The sequence below is a fragment of the Pelobates fuscus genome, chromosome 8 (genome assembly GCF_036172605.1).
Source record: "Pelobates fuscus isolate aPelFus1 chromosome 8, aPelFus1.pri, whole genome shotgun sequence".
In the NCBI taxonomy this organism is placed as follows: domain Eukaryota; kingdom Metazoa; phylum Chordata; class Amphibia; order Anura; family Pelobatidae; genus Pelobates; species Pelobates fuscus.
The window spans coordinates 38467260-38490429 of NC_086324.1; the positions used below are offsets into that span (position 1 = coordinate 38467260).

General features: G+C 39.7%; 1 protein-coding gene across 2 annotated transcripts in view; it reads left to right on the forward strand.

Moving 5' to 3' along the window:
- The window catches only part of CERS6 (ceramide synthase 6), a 178724-nt gene that overhangs the window by 82630 nt on the left and 72924 nt on the right, over positions 1-23170 (forward strand). For both annotated transcript variants that reach the window (XM_063428628.1, XM_063428629.1), the window contains exon 4: positions 10443-10500. In XM_063428628.1, coding sequence (XP_063284698.1) covers positions 10443-10500 — 58 coding nt within the window. The remainder of the gene's footprint in view (positions 1-10442; positions 10501-23170) is intronic.

Genomic DNA, 23170 nt, shown 5'->3' on the forward strand with positions numbered 1-23170 from the left:
TGCTGGGCGGGGGTAAGGGTGCTGTGTGTGGGGGGGGTAGGGGTGCTGTGTGTGGGGGGTAGGGGTGCTGTGTGGGGGGGTAGGGGTGCTGTGTGGGGGGTAAAGGTGCTGTGTGGGGGGGTAGAGGTGCTGTGTGTGGGGGTAGGGTGGGAGGGATGCTGGGTGTAGGAGAGGGGTGCTGGGTGTGGGGGAGGGGGAGGGGTAGGGGTGCTGTGTGGGGGGGGTAGGGGTACTGTGTGTGGGGGGTAGGGGTACTGTGTGTGGTAGGTAGGGGTACTGCTGAGGGGTAGGGGTACTGTGTGTGTGGGGGGAGGGGTACTGTGTGGGGGGTAGGGGTACTGCTGGGGGGTAGGGGTACTGTGTGTGTGGGGGCTAGGGGTACTGCTGGGGGTATGGGTGCTGTGTGTGGGGGGGGTAGGTGTGCTGTGTGTGTGGGGGGTAGGGGTACTGTGTGTGGGGGGTAGGGATACTGCTGGGGGTAGGGGGGTAGGGGAGTAGGGGTGCTGTGTGTGGGGGGATAGGGGTGCTGTGTGTGGGGGGGGTAGGGGTACTGCTTGGGGGTAGGGGTGCTGTGTGTGTGGGGATGGGGTGTGGGGGGTAAACGTTTAAAAAAAAAGTATGTTAAATTATTATCTTCTCCCCCCCCCCCTTCTTACCTTTAATGAAGGAGGGGGGGGGGACACAGTCATCCCTGGTGGTCCGGTGGTGGCAAGTACTGCTTCCGGTTTGGGAGGCAGGGGGAGGCAGGGGAGGGATCTTTGAAGCAGCTCCCCTGTCCTCCCGCGTGATGCTGTGTGGAGTGTTGCCATGGTAACGCGCGGCAACGCTCCACACAGCTTGCTCGCGGGAGGACAGGGGAGCTGCTTCAAAGATCCCTCCCCTGCCTCCCCCTGCCTCCCGAACCGGAAGCAGAGTAGGCGCCTGCCGTTCCGGGCAGGCAGGTGCCTACTCTGCAGTGATGGCAAACCTATGGCCGCGTGCCCACAGAAAGGGCTCGGCGTGCCACCTGTGGCACGCGTGCCATAGGTTCGACATCACTGCCCTAGGGTGTCAACGTTTCAAAAAAATATGGTTTGATGGGGGTAAATTACATTGGCCGGCTTCAAAAATGTCCCAAATAGGACACGGGTGCATGATGACCAGATGTGAAGTGTACCGCATTTTTTTGTTGCTCCCTTAGGCTAAGCTTATATATCACACCTTGCCCTTTTAACTAATCTTATCTTGTAAAAACAAACAACTTCTCATCATGACATTTCAGACACAGACTAGAATCTCATTTTAGATGCATAGGTGCACCTGGTTATTAACCATGTATCTAATCTTGTTAGCAAAATACATACAAAGTACAGGACATCTATCATTGGAATGTTATACCTTGTTATGTCATGTGATTTATTGGTTGCCTGTTTTGCTATGCTGAAACGTTACTCTCCTGTCAAAAATAAAGACAAAAAAAATACAAAAAAATTATACATAACATACAAATACGTCTCTCGCAAAGTCAGTATTTGTATTTTTTCCACTGTAATTTAATCTGACATGACATGCTCAACTTTCTTTCAAATAGGAAACAAAAATATTATGGAATAATGATAGTAATAATAATCTGTATTTCATAGTGAGAAGTGTTAAGCAAACAGGTTTCATTATTTAGAGAATTATACAACCTGCTGTTATATGGTCATATTTCATTGGCCTTTCTGCACTACTAAATTTTGATGTTAATGTTCTTTGAAAGTTGAGTACGCAGATTTGGACTGCTTTCAGTCTCAAGTGACCATGTAACATTTATAATTCAAGAGTTGTATAAAACTGCAGTAAAGGGGAATATGAAAACCAGCCAATAGCTGACATAAAGTGAATCTTAAATCCTGAATTTTGTCAATGAATATTATTTTTTGCAATGCTAAGTTTCTAAGTATATGCTGGAGTATTGAGTATATAAATGCCATGACTCATCTAAAATGCCATAACTCAACGTCACATGGATTGATAGTTACTTGGCCCCTACTGGGTTTTAAAACCGTAAACTTGCAGTTTGAACAGTTACAAACATCAGATAAGCAATCCCACCAGTACATAAGAGCTCAGGGTCTGATTTTAGTATCTCTTCCTCTCTGGTGAAAGAATGCATGAGTGCTGTGTAGTAGGATAACGAGAAAAGTTTAAATTATTGACCGCGTCTTGCGTTTTGCCCTAATTGAATCTTCTGAGTATGGATGTACAAAGTCACTGTGTAACTTTGCTAAGCAAATTACAGTCCATCTGATGTGGTTGTGAGAAATGACTTTGTTCTAAGAATCCCCAGTTATTACTTTGGATTTCCCACTGGTGGTGAAATGTGCCAGTTTTTGCATATTTAACAATTAAAATGTATGACATTTCATGCTTTTACTGATTTCCCAATGTATGCAGGAAATTTTGTGAAAAGTGGATTTCTTGAGGCCAGTGGGAACTATTCAGAATTCTAAATTAAGTTTTTTTTTAAGAAGATCTATGTAATAGTCTCTATGAAGTAAGTCTGTGTCTGAAATACAATGATATCTTAATATCCTTAATCAAAAGTTATTTCAGTTTGGAAACTTCATAAATAACCCATTTTCACTTTCTAATGTCGGATGCATAAGGAGCAGCTTCATGGGGTTTGATGGAGCAGGGGTCGGTGGGTAAGTATCGACAGGCTGTAGTTAGTACCAGCGCAAGCCGGAAAGGTTAGGTGCGTGAACTGTTAGTTTAGCAGGAAGCTCACACTCAGGGCTAATGCCCTGATTGGTGGATGGTGGCGTGAGGTATTTAGCGGCGGGAATTTCAGGGGTATAAACTTAAAGGCGCCAGCATAGTTTACCTCAACTTGTGCCAGACAATTAGCAAGGTTGGCTGATTGTAAGTATTTTTGAGCTGCAGCTCCCACACACCCTTCCCCTTAGTTATGAATTTATGTTGTGACCTTGTTATGGGATATAAGTCACCCTCCTGGGCATCACAGGGGGGTGTATTGGTTTATTTGGTTTTAATATATATTTATGGCTCCTGGCTTTAAGGAGCAGAGCCTGGAAATGGTTAATGGTTTATTTTGGTTTTGGTTAAAAGTTATGGTTTTATTATTATTAAAGATGTTGATGTTTAAATTGGAATTGTTAAATCCATAATAAAGGTTCACATCTATTCTCCAAATGTTTCAGTTTTTTCAAAATGAACATATTGAAGGAAGAAGTTGTTTTCTTATTATATTATGTATCATTGAAAGAATGCAACATTCAAACCTCATGTTTTTATAAAGCTGATCAACTTTTATCTCCCAGCCAATGAGCAAGCAGTGCAGGAGAGCTAACGGAAGTCCCTGCTTGGGAACTTCTCGCTCTTTGTCGTTACTAGTGAAGAAAGCTGTAGTAGTTATGGTGCTTGTAGTGTTCTCTCCAAATTTAATTAATCTTTATAGTTTTTGCACAATTAAATAAATATTTAAGCGAATGCTGCACCATAAGTCTGCCTCCTTAGCCTCTCAGTTCAGAAAAATACTTCTTTATCACAAATATTCACACAGCTCAACCACCAAAAGCACTGACTGATCTGAACTACAAAGCAACCTGGGGAAGGAGTTGACACCTAGGGAGATATATAGTAAGGAACTCGCTACCTGTTTGTAGTTTCTCTGACTGTCTGCAGCTCACTCAGAGCTGTTGTCGCTGAGCTGTGTACTTTTGATAAGGAAGTATTTCTGGCATAAGGGAGCGCGGCTAAGGAGGCAGGCTTTTTCAGATGCAAAAAATCCAACATAAATTCGACAGAGGACCTATATAAGAAGAACATAAGACACTGGACTTTTATTGATGTATTTGTATTTTATTGTTTTATATGCTTGATTGTGATTGTGTCACGATCCCGGGGAACCCAACACGCTAACACACACACAGACACACACACAGAAAGTGTGCTGTACCGGTCCTTAGAGTGGCCGGGCTAAGCACACAAAGAATAGTCAGGAGACAAGCCGAGTAAGGGGAACCAGAAAACAGAATAACGAGAAACAAGCCGAGGTCAAAGGGTAGGAGAAAGTCACAAAGTCAGTATAACAAGCCAGAGGGTACGTAACCAGAAAGCACACGTTCACAATCGATACTATAAAGCAAAGACCACAACAGGGCACAGAGAGACAGGAAAGGTAAGTATTTAAATCCTAGCCTGAATCCTGATTGGCTAACCACCAATCAGTATTAACAAACACACGTGGGGGATATCTATACCCCCCACTGTGTTTGTTGCACTGTAGCTTTAACGCCGGGTCACGTGAGTGACCCCGGCGCTTAGATAATAGTGCCGGCTCCCAGCGTGCAGCGTTAGACATGCTGCCGCTGGGAGGAGGAGAGGAGGACGCGAGCGGCGTGTCAGGAGGAGAGGACGCCGCTCGCTTAACGGTAAGGGGAGAGGGGACCGCGGGCGGCGACGGACCGAGGGTGAGTGCTGCGAGAGGATTGCAGCCTCCCCTCACCGCTGCCCGCGGAGCCCTGACATAACCCCCCCCTCGAAGACCGCCCAGGGGGCGGGAAGCCGAAGGCTTCAAAGGAAACCGCGCATGAAAGGAGCGGATCAAGGAGGGGGCGTCCAAGTCAGAGACAGAAACCCACGACCGCTCCTCCGGGCCATAACCCTTCCAATCAACCAGATACTGCAACCGACCTCGAGAGAAACGAGAATCAAGGAGAGCAGCCACCTCATATACGTCACTAGAGACCGCGCGGAGGGCATCGGAACGCCTGAGAGAGCCAGAGAACCGATTACAGAGCAAGGGCTTCAAAAGGGAGGTGTGAAAGGTGTTAGGTATGCGCATGGAAGGGGGCAAGGCCAGGGAGTAGGATACAGGATTCACCCTACGCAACACCTTATAGGGACCAAGGAACTTGGGCGCGAACTTCATCGAGGGAACCCTAAGGCGGAGATTCCTAGAGGACAACCAAACCCTATCACCCGGAGCATAAGAAGGAGCCGCACACCTACGACGATCAGCAAACCTCTTTTGAGTAGCAGCAGCACGACAAAGAGCAGCATGGACCTGATCCCACATCTTCCGTAAGGAGGCGAGGTGCTCGTCCAAAGCGGGCATTCCCTTGTCGGAGAATACACCGGGAAGGACAGCGGGTTGGAACCCATAAGCCACCATAAAAGGACTTACGCCAGTAGAAGAATGAGACACAGTGTTCCTGGCAAACTCAGCCCAGGGAAGGAGACGGGACCAGTTGTCCTGGTGTGCATTCGTGAAACAGCGTAAATACAACTCCACAGACTGATTTGCTCGTTCGGCAGCTCCATTAGATTGCGGATGATAGGAGGAAGTAAACCCTTTTTTGTCAGTTTAGTGATAGGGGAAATAATGGATGAGAAGTTTTTAACAAACTTTCTATAATAATTGGCAAACCCTATAAATCGCTGTATTGCCTTAAGTCCTTGGGGAAGGGGCCAGGACAGTATAGCTTCCAATTTTGAAGGATCCATGCTGAATCCTTGTTCAGAAATAACATAACCCAGGAATTGTACAGAGGTTTGGTCGAATAAGCATTTCTCTAATTTACAATAAAGACCATTCTGCAACAACCTTTTAAGCACCATCCTAACATGAGTATGATGTGTCTTCAAATCTGGAGAATATACAAGTATGTCATCTAGGTAGACTACAGCACAGACATGCAGTAGATCTCTAAGGACATCGTTTATGAGGTCCTGAAAAACGGCAGGAGCATTACACAATCCAAAAGGCATGACCAGATACTCGTAATGCCCACTACGCGTATTGAACGCCGTTTTCCATTCATCATTCTCCTTAATACGAACAAGGTTATAAGCCCCCCTGAGGTCTAGTTTAGTAAAATATCTAGAACCTTTGACACGATCAAACAATTCGGTAATGAGGGGAATCGGATAGGCATTTTTAATCGTTATATTGTTTAGGGCTCTGTAGTCTATACACGGTCTCAAATCGCCCTCCTTTTTTGCCACAAAAAAGAAACCAGCACCAGCAGGAGAGGAGGACCTTCTAATAAAACCTTTACTTAAGGCCTCTCGTATGTACTCCTCCATGACCTGGTTTTCTTTCTCAGAAAGAGGGTAGACCTTACCCCTAGGAGGCATAGTACCCGGTAATAGGTTTATGGCACAGTCATACTCACGGTGTGGGGGTAGCTTATCTGCCTCCCTTTTTTCGAAAACCAAAGCAAGGTCTGCATACACAGAAGGGACAGAAACAGAAAGCGGTTTAGCCGTGGGCACGTTAAGTAAACAAATGGGACGTACTTGGGCCATAATGGAACCTGCTGACATACCACAGCTCCTAGTTAATCAGGAGGCTAGAATGGATGGCTTGGACCACCGTATGGATCAGTTTGCTCAAGCTTTGCAGACCATACTGGCTCGTACTGCACACCTGCAGCCTGCCGTCCAGGAGGCGGTTGCTGCTGTGTCCGAACCCATTGCCACTCCAGTACCCGTTCCTGCCCATGTAGTCCATATGACACCGCCACAGCGCTATAGTGGTGACCCAGCATTGTGTCGTGGTTTCCTCAATCAAATTGACATCCATCTGGTGATGAATCCACGTTCCTATCCCACCGACAGATCCAAAATTGCCTTTTTGATAAACCACCTGTCTGGGAGAGCTTTAGCATGGGCAAACCCCATGTGGGAAAATATGTCTCCTATGTCCTTTGCGGATTTTTTGTCAGCATTCAAACGCACGTTTGATCAACCCGGTAGGGTTGCCTCTGCTGGCAAAGCTCTGCTTAGGGTTCGACAGGGTAACAGATCTGTAGCGGATTATACTATCGAATTCCGCACTCTAGCAGCTGAAGTGGTTTGGAATAACGACGCCCTCGTAACAGCCTTTCAGGAGGGTTTGGCCGCTTACATACTGGATGAAATAGCATCCAGGGAACTGCCTGTCCTTCTAGATGATATTATAGACTATGTAATCCTTATTGATAACCGCATTAGAGAGAGACGTAGTCAAAGACGGCTGGATACACGGGTGTTACCTGCTCTACCCAGTACTGCATTACTAGCGTTACCCGCTCCTAGGCAACCATCCCCCGAACCCATGCAATTGGGTGCTACGGGGTTAACTGAGGCTGAAAGAACGTATCGTAGAAGGGAGGGGTTATGTCTCTATTGTGGAAAGAGGGGTCACCACTGTAATACATGCCCTAAATTACAGGGAAACTCCAGCACCTAAGGCCTAGAGAGGGGTCGGCCTCGGGTGTTATGACTTTGTCCCCTCATGTGTCCATCTCCAGACCATTTATTACGGTCTCTCTTTTGGTAGATAAAACCACCATAACAACTAAAGCCTTGATCGATTCAGGTGCGGCTGACAACCTTATGGATGAGACCTTTGCCAGAACCGCAGCCTTGACTTTGATCCAAAAGGCCACACCCTTGGCCGTTGAGGCCATAGATGGTAGACCACTTGAGAGACCTCTGGTGACCCATGAGACCCAAGATATAGAGATGTGTGTGGGTGCTTTACACAAGGAAAGGTTAACCTTCCAAATAATTGACTCCCCTACTGCTTCCATTGTTCTGGGTTTTCCCTGGTTAGTGAAACACAACCCAGTACTTGATTGGGGTTGTTTAGACATACTCTCCTGGGGGGAATCTTGTCAACGAGACTGTATGGCCCTGTTGTAATGTCACGATCCCGGGGAACCCAACACGCTAACACACACACAGACACACACACAGAAAGTGTGCTGTACCGGTCCTTAGAGTGGCCGGGCTAAGCACACAAAGAATAGTCAGGAGACAAGCCGAGTAAGGGGAACCAGAAAACAGAATAACGAGAAACAAGCCGAGGTCAAAGGGTAGGAGAAAGTCACAAAGTCAGTATAACAAGCCAGAGGGTACGTAACCAGAAAGCACACGTTCACAATCGATACTATAAAGCAAAGACCACAACAGGGCACAGAGAGACAGGAAAGGTAAGTATTTAAATCCTAGCCTGAATCCTGATTGGCTAACCACCAATCAGTATTAACAAACACACGTGGGGGATATCTATACCCCCCACTGTGTTTGTTGCACTGTAGCTTTAACGCCGGGTCACGTGAGTGACCCCGGCGCTTAGATAATAGTGCCGGCTCCCAGCGTGCAGCGTTAGACATGCTGCCGCTGGGAGGAGGAGAGGAGGACGCGAGCGGCGTGTCAGGAGGAGAGGACGCCGCTCGCTTAACGGTAAGGGGAGAGGGGACCGCGGGCGGCGACGGACCGAGGGTGAGTGCTGCGAGAGGATTGCAGCCTCCCCTCACCGCTGCCCGCGGAGCCCTGACAGATTGCTCCTGATGAAGTCTAATATATAGACGAAACGCGTAGAGCTGCTTCATATATTTTGCAACCTGCTCCTTCCAGAGGAAGGAATCTAATCTTTGATGAGCATTTTTACTTCTGACTTCCTGTAAGTTTTTCCATTAAATGTGACTTTTTATACAATTAAGATTTCACACTATGTCCAGTTCTTCTTCTTTTTTCTGCATGTACTTCTGAGGAATTACACTTCAAGATCTAAAGATACCTGATGGGCCTGAATTACTCCTTTATTTTGTGAGTGCAAAACATCTATAGCAGGGACATATACACTAAACGGTGTTTCCCTATGAGCGTTCTCTGCTTTTGTTTTATCTAGGTGTATCTTGTTTTATATATTGGTTTGTGAGGATCCGAGGAATCCTTTGTTACAGCCTAGATCCAGAGGGAAGTAATTAACCTTTCCTCCCTAACATTTTGCTGCACCTGGGTGGTCTTCTTGTCTATATATATACATAATTATAAAGTCTGAATCTACAAAATGCATTAAAGTGATATTTGGTGTCCAGAGTGTCCTTTTTGTTTGCACATAACCTTGGGATTCCTAAATGCATCTACATTCGTGTTTTTAATACGAACTCTTGCTTGTCTGTCTTGCTACATCGACCGTTGAGAAGCAACAATGTTTTGGGTGATAACAAAATATTTGTGTAAGTTTTGAAACCGTTTTAACATTTTATGGTTAATTATTTCCTTTTTAATGTTTTCTAGCTGTTACAAACACAAAAGCGACATTTAATTTCGATTTTATTTTGTTGCTTCAAAATCGTCAGCGACTCTTTCTATGTAATTTTAGTTTAAATTAGCCTTAAGGTTTTCTAACAAAAGCCAAGAAAATGGTAATTGGTAGTGCAGTCGGTAAGGTTGCAAAACTATTTAAAAAAGAAAAACTGAAAAGTACATAAATAAAAGGATGAAACATGTTTCTCCAATTATCCTAATTTGAAGTTTAAGGCATTTATGTTTATCATCAGGATTTCATGTACAAGCATGCCTTTGTTTTCTAACAGTTCGAAGTGCACATTTAACATTTTATTTTGCAATGAATAAATAGAGATCTGATTATAATCTCAGTTACCATTCTGCAAAACTAAATTTTGATTAAACAAATAATAGAAAAAAGTATTTTTTTTTCATGTATTAATTGAACACACTAAGTGTACATTTAAAGTGCCACTGTTACATGTGGGACGTTTGCACGTTTATAAAGGTCACCAAGGTGACACGTCCACAGAAGAAGAGGAGGAAGGTAGATTAACAAATCCAAACTTCACATTTCTCAGTACAAAATGAGGGTCTGTGGAATATCCCACCATATCATGTGGTCTTCCGTAGATGATCTTGTGTGCATGTTGAGACACCATAGGCAGACGTAAAGGTGGAAACTCTGCCCATTGTCGTATTTTGCCAAAAATAACTATATATATATATATTTTTCGATTGCTGTGGGATTACAATGAAAAGCATGATTTTATGAGTTTATCATAAAGTTTCTATCCTTTTGAAAAACTTGAATATGACAGTGCCACTTTCAATATCAATATCTCTCTTTGGACCTGCCCAACTATCTCTTAACAAATATACATATTTTTGTGTGCTCATATATTTGGAGTAATCAAGGGGGGGGGGGGGGCAGTGCATGGTCCCTAGTTATTTGGTTGGGAATTGATTTAGCTATGCACTCAAAACACAACTCGTATGCCTTCTCCATCTTTAAATGCTCTGCTACAGGAGGCACATGGTCATAAGATGACATACCCTTGCACCATCTATATGTTACAGTGCATGTTGTGAAGAAGCAGTGGAAACACGTCACCAGCCCCTGACCCAAATACCCAATGTATCTCTGAGACAACTATTGCATGTTATTGTGTCATCTCAGGGTAGTTTGTTACATATCTTTATATTTTCATTTTGGTCCTTTATAGTGAAATAGCTTTATCTATTATTTTCTGAATATTGAAACATAAAATGTTAATTAATGATATACAATTTATATCAGCTATTTTTTTATTATTCCACTGTTATTTTGAGGTACACTGTTAGTATGTTTGTTTATTTACTTACAGATATATTTACTGTACTCTCTGCAGGTGGAAATTTACATTTAATCTTTACATGTTTACATACGGCGTTCGGTACCTTAAAAAGGTAGGTACTACATTTCTTCCCTATTTCACCAAATCTCTATAAACATGTACTTAAAAAAAAAATGTGATCAACGATTTATTGTTATGGCCTTAATTTAATATTTCTGGATAAACATTTGAAATGATTTAATATTTTTAAAAGTATTTTAATATTTTATATATTTATTTTATATATATATATATTATAATTGTAAAAGTTTATCCAAAACTATTAAATCATTTGAAAAGCTTTTTCAAAAATATTAAATTGTGGCCTTAGTCAGGAGAAAGAGGCATGTTAAAACAAATTGTAAACAACAATGTGCTGTTGGTTGCGTTAGGCAATATATTGTGATCTAGTCCAAAAAAAAAAAAAAATAGTTGCTAAGCAACTAGATTTTTTTTTATGATATTCCAAAATAACTTGGGAGGCTTGCAGTATGTTTCAGTTTGTGACTTTTATTTATTCAGATTGAATAGTTTAAATGCAGAAATCAGGCCTGTGACGTGATTACTTGCACTGCAAATGCAAAAATGATTAACAAATTTAATGGACTGTCTGAGCCAGTGATGGCTAACCTTGACACCATACATTGTTTTTGGACTACATCTCCCATGATGCTCAGCTAGCTTTTATAGTCTAAAAGCTAGCTGAGCATCATGGGAAATCTAGTCCAGAAACAATTTATGGTGTCAAGGTTAGCCATCGCTGGAGCTATTCTTTAGAAAGGTTGAACTGAGTCATGAAGTGAATGGATTATATGCTGCATCTCACTTGAACATTGATAAACACAAATATAGATGACTATCTTCAGTTTCTTTATATTGGTATAAATAAGACTTCCTCTAACAATCAGTTTGAACATGGACATGTTCTAGTCTCTTTCTGACATCATGTAGAACATAAGGAATGTTAAAAGTTGTTTTTGTTAAATGCCTTGATAACTATATATCTAACTAAGAAGGGCTATAAAGACCCCTTGAAAGAAAATTGCCTTCTCCAACTGCCTTGACTTGGAACTTGACATATTATTTATTTATAAAATATTTTACCAGAAAGGATACATTGAGATGTCTCTCGTTTTCGAGTATGTCCTGGCCAAGGACCTGAACAAATGATTGTTGACGTACCCCCAATATGTGTGCCTCTACCTACACTATATGACATTGCATTCTAAATACATAAACATTAATATGTAATTGCCCCCCCCCCCTTCACAGCTATAACAGCTTCCACATATCCTGCTCAAAAGAAAGTGCAGGAACGCCGTTCCCACGCGTTCCTGCATGACTCGAGCCCTGCTTATAGACCAAGCCTCACCTTATAGGCAGTAGTGTGTAGTATTATAAAACACCTGGCATTTTTCAGTCTGATGTAATTCCAAGAATTCTAATCTAATAACAGATGATAGACACCTCTGATACACCAGTACGTACTTTGGAAACTTCACTAACTTATTTAGCAGATGTTCTGTGTGTTTTTATACAGGTCACACTGTGTTACATCATACGCCATTCTTTGCATATCGTTAGATGAATTTTCATGTACATGTTAAGCATATTCAAATAGACCCTGACTTTTTGCATGATGAACAAGGTCCGGCGAGGCAGAAGGGAAGACGAATGGTGCTGACTGTGCAAGAGCCATTTTTCTGCTGGAATCTAGGTGTACCTAATGCAAAAGATTGCGTTGACACCGACAGTAGTTTTCTTAGCAGACTGAGAACTATTTTAATATTCCTGTCTCTATATATATCTTGTCAGTAAAACCTTTTAAAACATGTAACTCTTTATTGTTGTCTTTTATGATGCCTTATTAAACAATGCAAAATGAAATGCGCTCCCTCTGTAGGTTTGACAGCACCAGTAAACTTGAAATTCTCATCCCTTAATTAAATGCTTATGTTGCACATTATACTAACAGCCAATTATATTCCTATTTCCCGTCTCCTGCCAAAACTTCAGATTTTAAACATCATCAACAGCACTCCAGCCACAGAGCACTGCAGTAAGTCATTGGTATACAGAATATGAGTCTCTTAAGGTTTCTATGAGATGTGCCAGCGTCTAATGATGCAGTAGGATGTATACCAATAAACTAGCTCATCGTGCTGGTATATTTAGCATAACTACCTTATTTATATCTAGCATCGTTATTTAGAAATAAAATTTAAAAGAGCACTCAAAGCACCATAACCACTGTGATCAATTAACACCTTCCAGATGCAGAGAGGAGATGAGCCAAACAGCTTGACTACTTACTTTCAGTGGACGTCAGGGTACTCCTGGCACCATAATCACTACAACATGTTGCAGTAGTCTTGGTGCTTGGAGTGTTTTTTTTTTAAGTTTTTAAGCACTGATTATTAGTTGATTGATACAATTATGCCAAAGTAGCTGATTTTAAAAATGTTCAGTTATCTTACTTTTTTTAAACTTGTTTAATTGAATAGATAGTTAGACACCCCCAGTCTGCTATATAGTGCAATTTTTGTATAAGAAAGTAAAAAAATAGAACATAAATACCATTATCCATAATGCTGATGTACATATTTTGAACTTCTCTAAGTTTTATCATTTCTGAGTGACTAGCAGAGTCTAGCCATTGTAGCCATTGTATAATACTATAGATTCAAAAAAATTAAACAAGCAATTCACTAAACACTGGATCTTGTTCAAATGGACAAAATCTGGTGAAAATGAATGAATTTCGACTGAATTGGCAATTCACAGATTTACTAAAACAAAATGCGGTTAGGATTCGGATGGACAAACCAACCGATACTGTATCATTTGCTTGGAAGAAGAATCTGACATTTGTCAATGACCACATGGTGATCAAAGGTAAACCGAAGGCATTAGGCAGAATGCATATTTGCAAATTATCATTCACATACTTTTAGCAATTGAATTGATTGTTTGAAGAACTATTTGCCTGCTGGCAACCGGTGGACAATAGTTTCAAAAACCCTCAGCAGCATGAGGTTCAATTATGTGGCTTGCAAACCAGTCGCCATATGAAAAAAGTTAAAAATAAAGTTTAATGAATAAATAAATAAAAATCCTAGGGGGTCAATAAGACCCCAATATTACTATAATGGAGGTTTTAAACAGGCAAATAGTTTTAAAAATCCGTGTCCGGATTTTGAGCCTCCAGATTTGCAGCATTCGATTCTGATTTCAGCCATCTGGCATTGTTTGATATGACTGAAATCTGGACCAAATTCAGGGCCTGAATTACGAAATCCACACATTGTTTAATTCAATGAGCAATGTCCAGCTGTGAATGGTTTTGCCCCATTTGGTAGGGGCCATTCGGCATCAGTATTAGTACCCTATGATACCAGTGATATTTTACTGAGAATCATGTAATATCACTACATATGTGAACCACATAGCTCCACAGCGGCAAAACCCACAAAAATAAGCAGTGACCCCGAGTACGACAGTGCTCCCCAGCAACAAAAATCCCCAGCAAACTGTCCGGCAAATCGCTACAGGAGAAACCACCCAACACTGTGCAGCAAAGCCCCAAAGGTCCACAGCCACAAAAGTCAATATTGTGCAGATAAGTACTACAATGAAGCAACTGATACAAATGTGCCACTTTCATGAGATTAATAGCCGCAAACAACACCCAATTTAGTAGAGGTGACATTGAGCTACGTAAAATAATAATTAATTGTGAACTGGATCCTAACCTCCTGCTAAAAGTTTGAAAATGAAATTCATTCAACTATGAAGAAAAATAATAAACCTGGGAAATATTAGAGCAGCAGTGTTGGAGCCGTAGATATTGCAATGGTTAATGGTTTTTGGAACCTTCGTGACTTTAGCTGAAAAGTGCGCAGCACATGATACATACTTTGGATATCATCAAATACTATTGGATGAGAGATGTTGAGTTTATAGGATACTATACTGTAGGCATTCAAAACGTGTAAATTCAGCAACAATCTATGAGCAATAGTAGGACACTAATGCCTCGTTTCCACTGAGCAGAATGGTTCGGGTCCGTACAGTTTGGAAGGGTTAGAATGGTCCAGCCTATTCAGGTGAGCGTCTCCACTGCAAGTCGGACTGCCAGGGGCCATGCGGGGTTTAGAAAAAATGCCAAGCATGTCATTTGTCATGAGCATTGACATTTTCCTGTCCGCCAATCAATGGATTGTATAGTGTGACGCTAGTAGCTCCACCCTAACCATACCGTACCATTTCCTATGGCCCTACATCTGAAGGAGGACCAGGAATGGTGCAGTTCGGTTTGGTTGTAAGGGCCGCTTTCATAATGGAAACACTCAAAATAGCGTACCGTACTGAACGACCCGAACCGTTCCGCTCAGTGCAAACGAGGCATTAGTATAAATTATATATTGGGATGCAGTGTAGTAAAAATAGGAAACTAACTCATGACAACAAAAACTATGTAAATGCCGAATGACAGGTAACGTGGCCGATCAAGTGAACAAGCCCGCAAACTGGAAGTTGTGTGCGGTAATCTAGCAAATAGGTTCCAAACGTCGGTAGAATGTCAGAATTTAGCTGGGAGGGGGTTAGATATAGGCCAGCAAACCCCCCCCTCCTACAACTCCAGGCATACTGTCTTCATACATATATCAGTTTGGGTCATGTTAATTCAACGTTCTTTTTTAAAGACTTCTTTTTTTCTTGTGCATCCATAAACCTCCAGCTATTAGACAATAATTCCCATCATACATTAAATCTCACTCGGTAAAGGCAATTTATCAGGTGATACAGGAGTCTGCTACCATGTAGAGGAATCCAAATAAAATCCTTGACTCTCCCAGTTTAAAAAAAAATTAAAAATACAGTTATTTTATATTTCAAAGTTATTATGACCTCTTCTGTCTGAGGAAGAGAGAATTATAATCGGGGGACGTTGAATAAGTATAGCATTTTCTGAGTTGCATTTTTATTTGTATTTTTTTTTAGGTATCTACAATTTACTTCATGTTTGCATAAAATAGCTGTCAAGTTTATATCGCGGCAAGGTTATTTTGACACTATTACATTTATGAACAATATTCCCAAACAAAGAGTTTAATTTCCATTTACTAAAATTTTGTTTTTTAGCTATTTACTTATATCTTCTATTTAAGATATAAATATATTTTCATAGAAGAGAAGGCCATCATGGGATTGCGTCACAATATTTAAACTATCAGAGACAGTTAGCGATTATTAATAAATAAATAATGATTATAATAATAAAAACCTAATGTGAATCATTAATTTCTTAAACTGATGATTAAACAACTTTCCATAGGGCATGGAAAGAGAAAATATATATGTGAAAAGTTTGATAATTTTTTATTAAACATTATAAAATTTTAAAATGTACATGATTTAAAATATATGAATAGATTTCTTATTTCTTATAAATGTAGTTTTCTTCCTGTTTTTGTCACTTGCAATCTGTTAGCTATTGAGGTATTTATCAAAGCAAATACCTGTGTTAATTTTGTCAACTAATAATTTTAGTCAAATTCTTTTCCACTAAAATTTTGGAGATTTCGACTAAATATAGACTTAAACTAAAACAATTCAGATGACTAAAATACTAAAATGGAAATGGCTTTTTAGTCAAAAGGCTATGACTAAAACTAAATTAAAAATTTCGGCCAAAATTAACATTGGTTAATACTTTGTTTCAGATGTTTTGTCAGAATCAAAAACCTTTTAATCTACACCCGAACGAATCAAACTTTTCGGGACTTATCGGTCTTATTCAGACTCCCAGGATTTACCTGTATTATTCAGACTCCACAGATAAATCACAGGGAATTTGATTATTTTGGGTGTGGTTTAAAAGGATTTCTTTTTTTTTCAGACAAAACCAATTTTTACCAAAGCCAAATGAATACTCATGCAAAATTTCATTTTGCATTGCATGATTAAATAAACCCAGCTTAGACATTTTTTCTCAAGTACTTTTTTTCTTCTAATTCTGTCAGATAGGAAGAGGAACAGAGTAAGTTCTGAGTTCATGGAATACACTACAGGGATTGTTTTCAGTCCAATGGAAAATAACAATGCTCTCGCGTATATGTTGCTTGGTGTGTCTCTACTTAGTTTATGTATTCACTACACCCATTTGCAGATATTAATTTTACATTCTGGTGGCTTTCTAGATACTGCATTCTCAGAAATGCCATTAGGTATTTTGCATCTACCCATCACCTGGATATTTGGCAATACTTGTCTGTTTTTCTCACCAATATTGTCACAAAACAGTGCTTCTAATCAAAATATTTCAGACTCAATAAAAAATATCACGCAATGCTAAATAACCCATAGTTGCCAAAACATTTAATCTCCTCAAATATTTCTTAAAGCTTGTGTAAATAAACATAATTTATATTTTTCAGAACTTGCTGTTATGTCTAACTCTTGTGCTAGTCATGCATCATGTTTCAACTAAATGCATTTATAAACTGTTTTAATTTGAGGCAAGCAAGCTTTTTTAGTGAAGGGGTTAATTAAGCTGGGAAGGATGTCTTGAGTGGAAAAAAATGTCAAGTGTGTTATCACAACCTAAATCAGTATCTGGATGGTGTCAGCAAGATGTATCAATTGTATTATCCTTCTCATAATTACTTTGAAGTAATTTCAAATGCTGTCTTATAGTCCTTTATTATCCCTTGAGAGAGGGGGGATATGATAGAAACATTTAAATACATGAATGTAAAAGGAGAAGACCATATTTAAAAGAAGAAAAACTACCACAACAAGAGGACATAGTCTTAAATTAGAAGGGCAAAGGTTTAAAAATAATGTCAGGAAGTATTACTTTACTGAGAGGGTAGTGGATGCATGGAATAGCCTTCCAGCTGAAGTGGTAGAGGTTAACGCAGTGAGGGAGTTTAAGCATGCGTGGGATAGGCATAAGGCTATCCTAACTATAAGATAAGGCCAGGGACTAATGAAAGTATTTAACCCCTTAGCGACCGAGGACGGTTCAGGACCGTCATCGGCATTTTTGCATTGCTGACCGATGACGGTCCTGAACCGTCCTAACGGTGCAATGTACTTACCCGATCGCCGTCGTTCCCCCGGCGGCGATCGGCGGTGCTCCCGGTGTGGGGAGACTGCCTGCAGCCCAGACAGTCTCCCCACGGCGGATTAGGACCCCTGGGGCCATGTGATCGCTCAACACAGCGATCACATGGTCACAATAGGTGTCCATGTGTCTGCCTGCAGGGGGACTGTCTGTGCTGACAGGCAGTCTCCCTGCTAGTGTAAAATCAGAAAAAATAAATAAAGTTAATGTTAATAAAAATAAAAATTATTATATATGTGTGTATATATATATGATATATAGACATATATTATATTTATATAATATATGTCTATATATCATATATATAATATCATACTAAGTGTATTTTTATATTAATATAGTTACATATATAGTTACATAGTTAGATAGCTGAAAAGAGACTTGCGTCCATCAAGTTCAGCCTTCCTCACCCCTGTTTTTTGCCGTTGATCCAAAAGAGAAAAAAAACAAAACAAAAAAAAAACCCCAGTTTGAAGCACAATTTTGCAACAAGCTAGGACAAAAAATTCCTTATTGACCCCAGAATGGCAGTCAGATTTATCCTTGAATCAAGCAGTTATTACCCTACATTGAAAGATTATATCCTTGAATATTCTGTCTTTGCAAGTATGCATCTAGTAGCTGTTTGAACATCTGTATGGACTCTGATAAAACCACTTCTTCAGGCAGAGAATTCCACATCCTGATTGTTCTTACAGTAAAAAACCTTTCCTTTGCCTTAGACGAAATCTTCTTTCTTCCAGTCTAAACGCATGGCCTCGTGTCCTATGTAAAGTCCGGTTTGTGAATAGATTTCCACACAATGGTTTGTATTGGCCCTGAATATATTTGTATAATGTTATCATATCCCCTCTCAGGCGACGTTTTTCTAAACTAAATAGGTTTCAATTTGTTAACCTTTCTTCATAGCTGATATGTTCCATTCCTTTTATTAATTTTGTAGCCCGCCTCTGCACTTTTTCTAGTGCCATGATATCCTTCTTTAGAACAGGTGCCCAAAATTGCACAGCATATTCAATATGTGGTCTTACCAGTGATTTATAGAGAGGCAAAATGATATTCTCGTCCCGAGAATGAATGCCCTTTTTCATGCATGACAATACCTTACTGGCCTTGGCCACTGCTGATTGACATTGCACATTGTTGCATAGTTTGTTGTCTATAACAATTCCCAAGTCCTTTTCGTGTGTTGTTATCCCTAATTCGCTTCCATTAAGGGTATACGTTGCTTGTGTATTCTTTACGCCGAAGTGCATAACTTTGCATTTTTCAACATTAAATTTCATCTGCCATTTGAGTGCCCAGTCCTCCAGTCTATCTAAATCCTTCTGCAGCAAAGTAATATCTTGCTCACATTGTATTATTTTACAAAGTTTTGTGTCATCTGCAAACACTGAAACATGACTTTCAATGCTGTCTTCAAGATCATTTATAAAAATGTTAAATAGAAGGGGTCCCAGAACAGACCCCTGAGGGACACCACTTGCCACCTCTGTCCAGCTTGAAAATTTACCATTAACGACAACTCTTTGTATTCTGTTTTTAAGCCAATGTTCTACCCAAGAACAAGCATTTTCACCGAGACCGATTTCCTTGAGTTTGAACACTAATCTTTTGTGTGGAACTGTATCAAATGCCTTGGCAAAATCCAAATAGATCACATCCACTGCAACACCCTGATCTATACTTCTACTTACTTCTTCGTAGAACGCAATCAAGTTAGTTTGACATGACCTGTCATGACCATATATTAATATAAAAATACGCTTATAATTAAATTACACACATATATATATATATATATATATATATATATATAATATATATAATAACTATATATATTGCATGTATATATTATTATAAAATACAAATAATAAGTAAATTAAATTAAATTAAAAAAATAAAAATAATTATAAAACTTAAAAAATACATATCTATATGAAATTTTATTCTAACTGTATTTTGATATTAAAATATATATATTTATATCAAAATACACTTAGAATGACATTGTATATATATCTATGTATAAATAAATAAATAAAAATAATCCGAAATATACATATGTCCATATACAAAATTACATAAATAATTATTTAAATATACACGTAGACTTCAAATATATAAATATACATATATATTTAAATTATACGTGCATATTTATGTAATATTTTTACATAATTAAGTAATTTTATTAATTGCAATTTGAGGGACCTGCCTGCCAACCCAGGCCGAAATTCCAGAGAACTTAATTTGCTAGCATTGTATTTTACCCTGTAACTTTCTATGACACCCTAAAACCTGTACATGGGGGGTACCGTTTTACTCAGGAGACTTCACTGAACACAAATATTAGTGATTCAAAACAGTAAAACCTATCACAGCGATTATATTGTCGGTGAAAGTGACTTTGTTTCGCATTTTTCACACACAAACAGCACTTTTACTGATGATATAATTGTTGTGATATGTTTTCCTGTTTTGAAACACTAATATTTGTGTTCAAGAAAGTCTCCCGAGTATAACAGTACCCCCCATGTACAGATTTTATTGCGTTTTTGAAAGTTACAGGGTCAGATATATGGGTCAAATATTTTTACATTGAAAATGGCCAGGTTGGTTATGTTGCCTTTGAGAGCGTATGGTAGCCCAGGAATGAGAATTACCCCCATGATGGCATACCATTTGCAAAAGAAGACAACAAAAGGTATTGCAAATGGGGTATGTCCAGTCTTTTTTAGTAGCCACTTAGTCACAAACACTGGCCAAAATTAGCGTTCAATTTAGTTTTTTAGTTTTTTCACACAGAAAACAAATATGAACGCTAACTTTGGCCAGTGTTTGCGACTAGGTGGCTACTAAAAAAGACTGGATATACCCTATATTGAATACCCTGGTTTGTCTACTTTAAAAAAAAATATGTACATGTGGGGTGTTATTCAGAGACTTTTGACAGATAATAGTGTTACAATGTCACTATTGATAAATTTGAAAAAATATATGTTTTGAAATCGCAATATCCTACTTGTACCTATAACCCTATAACTTGCAAAAAAAAGCAAATAAGAACGTAAAAACTCAGGACAATATTTTTAATCTATTTAGCAGGTTTTTTTTATTCGCTTTTGTAGATGAGTAAAAGATTTTTCAAGTAAAAGTCAAAAAAACATGTATTTTTTTAAATTTTTCATCATATTTGTTTGTTTTTTTAAATTAAATTACATGAGATTATATAAATAATGGTATGTAAAGAAAGCCTTTTTTGTCCTGAAAAAAACAATATATAATTTGTATAGGAACAGTAAATGAGAGAGCGGAAAATTACAGCTAAACACAAACACCACAAAAGTGTAAAAAGAGGCCTGGTCGCAAATGTACAACATCGCAAAAACTGTCCAGTCCTTAAGAGGTTAAAAAATTGGGCAGACTAGATGGGCCGAATGGTTCTTATCTGCCGTATCATTCAATGTTTCTATATTAAGTCACTGAAATATATATGTTCTATATACCGTATATACTCGAGTATACGACGAGTTTTTCAGCACATTTTTTGTGCTGAAAAACCCCCACTCGTCTTATACTCGAGTTAATGTCTGTATTATGGCAACTTACATTGCCATAATACAGACCAGGACCGCGGGGCTCATTACAAGCCCGGCGGTCCTGTTGGGGGCTGACAGCGAGCTGTAACTTACCTTTCCTGCAGCTTCTCTCACCTCCGTTCCGGTCAGCTCCCCTGTCAGCTCCACTGCAAGTCTTGCGAGAGCCGCGGGGTCAGAGTGTTGCCACAGGTTACCGTGGCAATGCTCCGCGGGGCACTCACACCGCAAGACTTGATGACAGGGGAGCTGACCGGACCGGAGGTGAGAGAAGGGAGCTGACAGGAGCTGCAGGAAAGGTAAGTAACAGCTCTCTGCCAGCCTCCTCCTACACAGCCCATCCACTGGACCACCAGGGAATGAGAGCCCCCTTCCCTGGCCATGTATCAAGCAGGGAGGGGGGACGAAAAAAATAAAAATAAAAAATTAAATAATAATAAAATAAAAATAATATATTAATAATATAAAAAAATAATAATAATATAAAAATAAAATATAATATATATATATATATAAAAAAATAATATTAAAATAATAATAATATTTTTTTAAAAATAATAAAAATGCCCACCCCCCACCAAGGCTCTGCATCACACACACAAACACACTCTGCATCACACACACACTACACACACTGCATTTATACACACACTGCATTCATACACACACACACTGCATTCATACACACACTGCATTCATACACACACACTACACACACTGCATTCATACACACACACACCGCATTCATACACACACACTGCACTCACACACACACACACACACTGCACTAATACACACACACACACTGCACTAATACACACACAGCACTCATACACACACACACACACCGCATTCATACAAACACACTGCATTATATATACACACACACACACTGCATTCATTATATACACACACTGTAAATAAATATTCAATTAATATAATTTTGGGGGGATATAATTTTATTTAGAAATTTACCGGTAGCTGCTGCATTTCCCACCCTAGTCTTATACTCGAGTCAATAAGTTTTCACAGTTTTTTGGGGTAAAATCAGGGGTCTCGACTTATATTCGGGTCGACTTATACTCGAGTATATACGGTATCTTTCTTAAATTAGCATTTTTAAAGCTCTTCCTCCTGTTTGTATTGATAGCTATGATAGTTATTCTGGCACTACTATGTTTAAGTTAAACTGTGTTTAGGTGAATATTTTTACTTCCCTTTAACTTTATACATATTTGAATGCTTCAATATGGCAATATCATTTAAATATCCATTACTAAACATTTTATGTTATCTATGTAATTTATAAAAGCATTTATTTTGCACTGTGAAAAAAAGGATGTTTTATGAAGTGTCATTTTTTATTTAGCATTAGGTTTTTCTGTACATTTTCTGTTACCTTGGCAAATAGGACATTTAAAGGGACACTGTAGGCACCCAGACCACTTCAGCTCATTGAAGTGGTCTGGGTGCTGTGTCCCTTTTGCACCTAATGCTGCAATGTAAAACAGAGACCTGAAATGTTTACATTGCAGCACTAAGTCTGCCCTCAGTGGCTGTCTACCAGAATCGTAATGGACTTTTGGTCCGTTATCTGACGCTGCTCTGCATGAGGACCTCCAGCGTCAGATTTTTCCCCATAGGAAAGCATTGATTCAATGCATTTGCCGCGCATGAGCATTAGATCCCGCTCGTCGCGGGCAGAGGAGGGGGCGGTGCTTCAACCCAGCACTGAGGGACATTGGCGCTGGGGTGAGGTAAGTAAATAAAAATGGCGCCCTATGACTTCTATTTTCTTAAAACTAAAATCATCTTGAAAAGGAAAGAGATTTCAGACCGTCGATGAGATTTAGGTAAATATGATGAAGCAGCTGATGGTAATCCTCCTACGGATTTTTCAGAGTGTTCTGAACATTGGAAGAGTCGCTGGGAGAACTGTGGAAGAGTCGCTGGGAGAATTGTGTGAGGTCACAAGGTGCCTACTTTGAAGGGGACTGAGGCGTCATTGTCCT